The sequence below is a fragment of the Sapajus apella genome, unplaced genomic scaffold (genome assembly GCF_009761245.1).
Source record: "Sapajus apella isolate SASKATOON/1434 unplaced genomic scaffold, GSC_monkey_1.0 scaffold152, whole genome shotgun sequence".
NCBI lineage: Eukaryota > Metazoa > Chordata > Mammalia > Primates > Cebidae > Sapajus > Sapajus apella.
The window spans coordinates 738,618-746,435 of record NW_022437092.1 but is presented as its reverse complement, the minus strand read 5'-3'; the positions used below and the strand labels follow the sequence as shown (position 1 = coordinate 746,435).

Sequence of the window (7,818 nt, the reverse complement as noted above, 5' to 3'; positions counted from 1 at the left end):
GTCTCACTCTGTCAACCAGGCTGCAATACAGTGGTACGATCATAGCTCACTGCAGCCTCCAGCCTCTGGTCTCAGTCTCCTGAGTAGGTGGCACTATAGGTATGTGCCACCACATTTTGCCTTGATTATTATTAACTGATTTTGCAGAGGTGAGAATTGAGGCTCAAAGAAGGGAAGCTACTCACCATGGGTCACCCAGAAATCAGCAATTAGAGAATGTGAATGCAGATACTCCTGACTCCAAAGATTGGGTCTTTGCTAGCACACTGCGTGAATTCCCAAGGCCCTTATGGAGCACTGACTGAATGCAGCTGTGACAGTCCTCCTCCAATCTGCCTCATTCAGGCTGCCCAAGAGTCCTATGAAGCAGGTACTACTTTTTTTTTTTTTTTTGAGATGGAGTCTCACTGTCACCAGACTGGAGTGCAGTGATGTGATGATCTCAGCTCACTGCAACCTCCACCTCCCGGGCTGCTCAAGTGATTCTCCTGCCTCAGCCTCCCAAGTAGCTGGGACTACAGGCACACACCACCACACCCAGCCAATTTTTGTATTTTGTAGTAGAGATAGGGTTTTACTATGTTGGTCAGGATGGTCTCGATCTCTTGACCTCATGATCCACCCGCCTGGTCCTCCCAAAGCGCTGAGATTACAGGCATTTCAGCCACCAGGCCTGGCCAGCAGGTACTATACTACTATGCATTCATTCATTGATTCAACAAACACTAGCGGCTGGGCACGGTGGCTCATGCCTGTAATCCCAGCACTTTGGGAGGCTGAGGCAGGTAGGTCACATGAGGCCAGGAGCTTAAGACGAACCTGGCAAACATGGCAAAACTCCATCTCTACTAAAAATACAAAAATTAGCTGAGCATGTCAGTGCACATCTGTAATCCCAGCTACTCAGGAGGCTGAGGCACGAGAATCACTTGAGCCCACGAGGCGGAGGTTGCAGTGAGCCGAGATTGCACTGCTGCACTCCAGTCTGGGTGACAGACTGAGACTGTTGCAAAAAAAGAAAAGAAAGAAAGTTGGTATATGAAGCAGGGGAGGAGGGCTCACACCTGTAATCCCAGGAACTCAGAAGGCTGAGGTGGGATGACTTGTTGAGCCGAGAAGCTCAAGACTAGCTTGGGCAACATAGGGAGACTCCTCTGTCTGAAAAAAACAAAAACAAAAACAAAAAAAACAGAAAGGGCCAGACATGGTGGCTCACGCCTGTAATCCCAGCACTTTGGGAGGCCGAGGCAGGCGGATCACAAGATCAAGAGATCAAGACTATCCTGGCCAACACAGTAAAACCCCATCTCTACTACAAATACAAAAATTAGCCGGGCTCAGTGGCTCACATCTGTAATCCCAGAACAATGTGGGTGGATCACCTGGGGTCAGGAGTTCAAAACCAGCCTGACCAACATGGAGAAACCCCATCTCTACTAAAAAATATATAAAAATTAGTCAGGTGTGGTGGCACATGCCTGTAATCCCAACTACTAGGGAGGCTGAGGCAGGAGAATTGTTTGAACCCGGGAGGCGAGATTGCAGTAAGCTGAGATGGCGCCACTGCACTCCAGCCTGGCAACAGAGGGAGACTGTCTCAAAAAACAACAGGCTGGGTGCGGTGGCTCACGCCTGTAAACCCAGCACTCTGGGAGGCTAAGGGGGGCAGATCATGAAGTCAAGAGTTCAAGATCATAGGCCGGGTGCGGTGGCTCAAGCCTGTAATCCCAGCACTTTGGGAGGCCGAGGCAGGTGGATCACGAGGTCAAGAGATCGAGACCATCCTGGTCAATATGGTGAAACCCCGTCTCTATTAAAACTGCAAAAAATTAGCTGGGCATGGTGGTGCGTGCCTGTAATCCCAGCTACTTTGGAGGCTGAGGCAGGAGAATTGCTTGAACCAGGACCAAGAGGCAGAGGTGACAGTGAGCCAAGAATGTGTCACTGCACTCCAGGGTGGGCTACAGAGCGAGACTCCGTGTCAAAAAAAAAAAAAGAAAGTTGGTGTCTGAGGAAAAGGAGGCTGGTGTGGTAGAAGCAAAGTAAGTGAGGGGGAGACAGGGAGGAGGTGAAACCAGGGAGATAATAGGATCAGAGAGTACAGAAACTTGTGGGCTGTGGTGAGGACTTGGGCTTCTGTTCTGAGTAAAGTGGGAGCCATGCAGGGTTCTAGGGGGAGGAGGAACCAGATCTGACTCTGGTGCTCACAGGCATTCTCTGGCTGCCGAATGGAAAAATAGACTTGGGGGTGAAGAGGGCCTTGATAGTGGAATCAAGGAGACCAGCATAGAGGCAACTGCATCTGGCCAGGTGGGAGGCGCTTAGGTCCTATTTTACAAGGAGGGAAACTGAGGCACAGAGACATTCAGGCGGATACAGGACTTGAACCCACATCTGTCTGGGGCCACAGACTGTGCCTTCTGCCAATGCTGAGACCCAGCCCTCTCCTCCCCACACCCACCCACTCACCTGAACAAAGGGCACAGCCTTACACATCCCCTCGGTCACTTCCTGTGGGTTCAGCGGCAGAGTCACAGCAGTTGCCTCGTCCTGCCCACGCTGCGGCCTGCCCATATCCAGCTGCCTGGCTTTCTGCAGGCCCAAGAAGGCCTTCCAGCTCCCAAGGGCTGGGGCTGGCACCAGTGGGGGCGGGGCCCCTGGGCCCAGAGCCCAAGTCTGATTGGCTACAGCCCAGGACTGAGGCTCGGGAGCCTGGGGTCCAGGCCTCGCTGAGCCTGTGGACAAGGCCCCACTAAGCAGGCACAGAAGAGTGGACAACCTGCCAAGGAGTATCTCCTTGTCCATGCGTCTGTCCGTCTGTTCGTCCAGGACTGGGCTCAGGGTCTCTAGCAGTCAACCCTGCTGTCTGGTGAGTAGCATCTGAGCCCTCTGGACCCGCTTTTAATCTCTTGACCCCTCCTGGATAGCCTGGGAGGCATTTCTGTAGACCCACAGCAGGGGAGGTGAGTAAACTCAGACCTGCTGGGTTCCCACACCTCCTCCCAACCTGCTGGGAGACATGGGGGCTGGGCCTGCAGTGTGCAAGCTGTGGGGACCAGGAAAGACAGGTTTGGGGCCAGGGGCTGAGACACACAATGCCTGAAGCCCCTGGGCAGCTGCTTTTCTCGTTCATCCAATTAGCAAAAGCACACTTTGGGCCTGGCTCGGTGACTCACACCTGTGATCCCAGCACTTTGGGAGACCGAGACTCGTAGATCACTTGAGGTCAGAAATTCAAAACCGGCAGGGTCATGTCTACTTTAAAAATACAAAAATTGGCCGGGCGCGGTGGCTCAAGCTTGTAATCCCAGCACTTTGGGAGGCCGAGGTGGGTGGATCACGAGGTCAAGAGATCGAGACCATCCTGGTCAACATGGTGAGCTACTAAAAATACAAAAAATTAGCTGGGCATGGTGGTGCATGCCTGTAATCCCAGCTACTCAGGAGGCTGAGGCAGGAGAATTGCCTGAACCCAGGAGGCGGAGGTTGCGGTGAGCCGAGATCGCGCCATTGCACTCCAGCCTGGGTAACAAGAGTGAAACTCCGTCTCAAAAAATAAATAAATAAATAAATAAATAAAATTATAAAAAATAAAAAAATAAAAATAAAAATACAAAAATTGGGCTGGGTGCGGTGGCTCACACCTGTGATCTCAGCACTTTGGGAGGCCAAGATGGGCGGATCACCTGAGGTCAGGAGTTTGAGACCAGCCTGGCCAACATGGTGAAACCCCATCTCTAATAAAAATACAAAAAATTAGGTATGGTGGTGGGCACCTGTAATCCCAGCTACTCAGGAGGCTGAGGCAGGAGAATCGCTTGAACCTGGGAGGCGGAAGTTACAGTGAGGCAAGATGGTGCCACAGCACTCCAGCCTGGGCAACAAGAGATACTGTCTCAAAAATAATAATAAAAAAAATTATGGCTGGGTGCGATGGCTCACATCTGTAATCCTAGAACTCTGGAAGGCCAAGACGGGCAGATCATCTGAGGTCAGGAGTTTAAGACCAGCCTGGCCAACATGCAAAATGCAAAAATTAACTGGTTATGGTGGTATGTGCCTGTAATCCCAGCTACTCGGGAGGCTGAGGCAGGAGAATCGCTTGAATCTGGGAGGTGGAGGTTGCGGTGAGCCAAGATCACACCACTGCACTCCAGCCTGGGCGACAGAGCAAGACTCCATCTCAAAAACAAAACAAAACAGCTTACCTTGCAGCCAGGATTCTTGGGTTCAACCCAGGCATTGCAATTTCCTGGCCGTGCAACACTGAGCAAGTCCCTGAACCATTCTGAGCCTTACCTTCTTTTTCTGTAATATGAGGATAAAACAGTTCCTACCTCACTGGCTTGTTCTGAGGACGTAAGGAAGTAATTTATGTAAGGAGCTTAAAACAGAGATTCCTACACAGTAACACCATGAATTGGCTATGATTAACATTATTGCTGCTAGGTTTTTTGTTCTGTTTTTTTTTTTTTTTTTTTTTTTTTTGGTTGGGTTGGAGGAAGTCTTGCTCTGTTACCCAGGCTGGAGTGCAGTGGCGTGATCTTGGCTCACTGCAACCTCCACCTTCTGGGTTCAAGTGATTCTCCTGCCTCAGCCTCCTGAGTAGCTGGGATTACAGATGTGAATAAGCACACCCGGCTAATTTTTGTATTTGTAATAGAGACAGGTTTCACTATATTGGCCAGGCTGGTCTCAAACTCCTGACCTCAAGCGATCCACCCACTTCAGCCTACCAAAGTGCTGGGATTAAAGGCGTGAGCCACCATGCCCAGCCAGTTCTTTTTATATATATTTTCTCTTTTATTTGTTACAGGGTCTCACTATGTTGCCCAGGCTGGTCTCAAAATGCTGGGATTATAGGCACTGGAGGCTATCTTCCCTTTTTGTTTTCCTTTTTTTCTTTCTTTTCCTTCCTTTCTTCCTTCCTTCCTTCTTTCCTTTCTGACAGAGTGTTGCTCTGTCTCCAAGTTGGAGTGCAGTGGCGTGAACCTGGCTCACTGCAACCTCTGCCACCTGGGTTCAAGCGATTCCCCTACCTCAGCCTCCTGAGTAGCTGGGACTACAGCGTGCACCACCATGCCTGGCTAATTTTTTGTATTTTAGTAGAGACAGTGTTTCACCATGTTGGCCAGTATGGTCTCGATCTCCTGACCTCGTGATCCACAAGTCTCAGCTTCCCCAAGTGTTGGGATTACAGGCGTGAGCCACCGAGCCCAGCCCTCTTTTTCTTCTTCTTTTGTGTGTATGTGTGTTTGGAGACAGTCTCCCTCTGTCACCCAGGCTACAGTGTAGTGGCATGATCTCAGCTCACTGCAGCCTCCCCTTCTGGGTTCAAGTGATTCTCCTGCCTCAGCCTCCCTAGTAGTTGGGACTACAGGCCGCTGCTACCCACCATGTCTGGCTAATTTTTTTTTTTTTTTTTTGTATTTTAGTAGGGATGGGTTTCCCCATGTTGCCCAAGGTGGTCTTGAACTCCTGAGTCCAGGCAATCCGCCGGTCTTGGCCTCCCAAAATGCTGGGATTACAGGCATAAGCCACCGCGCCCAGCCTTTTTTATTTGTTTGGGTTTTGTTGTTATTGTTGAGATGGGGTCTTGTTCTGTCACCCAGGCTGGAGTGCAGTGGCACAATCACAACTCACTGCAGCCTCAACCTCCCAGGATCAAGGAATCCTCCTGCCTCAACCACACTGAATAGCTGACACTACAGGTGCATGACACCATGCCTCACTGATTTTTAAATTTTTTTGTAGAGACAGGGTCTTACTATGTTACCAGGTTTGTCTCAAACTGCCAGCCTCAAGTGATCCTCCTGCCTCAGCCTCCCAAAGTGCTGGGATTAAAGACACATACCACCATGCCCAGCTGTTTTATTTTCTTTAACACTCAGTATAGGCCAGACTTAATTCTGAGCCCTGAGGATACAGGAGAACAAGACAGAAAATGGGTCCTCACTGCCATGGATTTTACACTGTGCAGAAAACAGACAATAAAAGATAATAATAACAATAACTCGATGGCTCATGCCTGTAATCCCAGCACTTTGGGAGTTTGACATGGGCAAATAACTTGAGATCAGGAGTTCGAGACCAGCCTGGACAACATGGTGAAACCCTGTCTCTACTAAAAAATACAAAAATCAGCTGGGCGAGGTTGGGTCCGGTGACTCATGTCTGTAATTCCAGCACTTTGGGAAGCCAAGGTGAGCAGATCACCTGAGGTCAGGAGTTCAAGACCAGCCTGACCAACATGGAGAAACCCCACCTCTACTAAAAATACAAAATTAGCTGGGCGTGGTGGCACATGCCTGTAATCCCAGCTACTCTGGAGGCTGAGGCAGAAGAATCGCTTGAACCCAGGAGTCGGAGGTTGCAGTGAGCCAAGATCACGTCATTGCACTCCAGCCTGGGCAACAAGAGCAAAACTCCATCTCAAAAAATGAAAATGAAAAAATTGCTGGGCGTGGTGGCACCCTGTAATCCCAGCTACCTCGGGATGTTGAGGCACGAGAATTGCTTGACCCTGGGAGGCGGAGGTTGCAGCGAGCCAGATCATGCCACTGCACTCCAGCCTGCATGACGGAGTGAGACCCTCTCAAAAATAATGATAATAATAATAATAAAGATTATTTCAGAGTCTTAAGAAGCTATTAATATGGGATGTTCCTTAGAGGGGTCAGGGCGGGGACTTCTGTCTCCGGGGTGATCAGGGAAGTCTTCCCCGAGTAGGTGACATTTTTACAGACACCTGAGATGGCTCTGGAGGCGGTGGGAACAGCCTGGTGGTGGGAGGTGGAGGTTGGGAGTGTTAGAAGCAGATTAAGAGGGTGAGAGTCTCATCCCAGGCTTTGGGGACCTGGAGGTGCCTAGGGGTTCCTGGCTGGGTCCTGGCACTTCTATCTCGCACCCAAGTGAGGAGCCTGAAGGCCACCGGGGCCGTGGGAAGATGTGAAGCTGGACCTTCCCGCGCCCTGCCCTCCACGGAGCAGCGAGTGCGATGCGGCGTGCTCGCCCTCTGGCGGCGGCTCCCGGGACTGCGTGGCGGCCGTGCCCAGGACACCCGCCTTCCAGACACCCAGCCTGGAGTAGCGGGCGTGCTTCCCACCCAGCCCTCTACATCCAGCTCCTGACTGTCCCCCAACCTGCCCTTCTGCTGTCCTCTAGACCCAGATAACCACAGCTCTGTCCTGCCAGGTGCTAAGGCTACAAACTTTGGAGCACCCTTGACCGATCTCTTTCTCTAACCCCAATCCCCGCACCCAATCTTATATGACAGTAACTCCGGTCAGCTCCAGAATCTACCCAGAATCCGCCTGCTTCTCACCCACTCCTTGTCCCCCAATCTGGATCAGTGCAGTCACTTCCTTCCAGGTCTCCCAGCTCCCGCCCTGGCCACCCATCCCCCACATACTATTCCCCCTACAGCGGCCATAGTGCTCACAGGCGCCTGAGTCAAGTCTCGTCCCTCTGATCAGAATCCTCCATGGCTCCCATCTGCCTCAGAAAAAAACCTCAGGAGGAGGGCCACGAGGCCCAGCAGGATGTGCTCCCATCACCTCCCCACTCTCGTGTCCCCACAACCCCTCCTTTTTTCCCTCCTGCCACACTTGCTCATTCTGTTTTCCAAACGTACCAGGCACATTCCCTAATACTATGCTGTTACACAAGACTGCAGAAGCTCTTTAAATTTTAGCATGGAAAGATATCCCCAGCCGGGCGCAATGGCTCACCCCTGTAATCCCAGCACTTTGGGAAGCTGAGGTGGGCAGATCACCTGAGGTCAGGAGTTCAAGACCAGCATGGCCAACATGGTGAAAC

The 7,818-nt window shown here is 51.2% G+C and overlaps 1 protein-coding gene across 1 annotated transcript in view; it reads right to left on the bottom strand.

Moving 5' to 3' along the window:
* Nucleotides 1-3,228, bottom strand: part of DAND5 (DAN domain BMP antagonist family member 5) — a 9,315-nt gene extending 6,087 nt beyond the window's left edge. Inside the window, exon 1 of the mRNA XM_032265811.1 lies at nt 2,470-3,228. Coding sequence (XP_032121702.1) covers nt 2,470-2,805 — 336 coding nt within the window. The 5' untranslated portion in view covers nt 2,806-3,228. The remainder of the gene's footprint in view (nt 1-2,469) is intronic.
* Between the last annotated feature and the right edge of the window lie 4,590 nt (nt 3,229-7,818).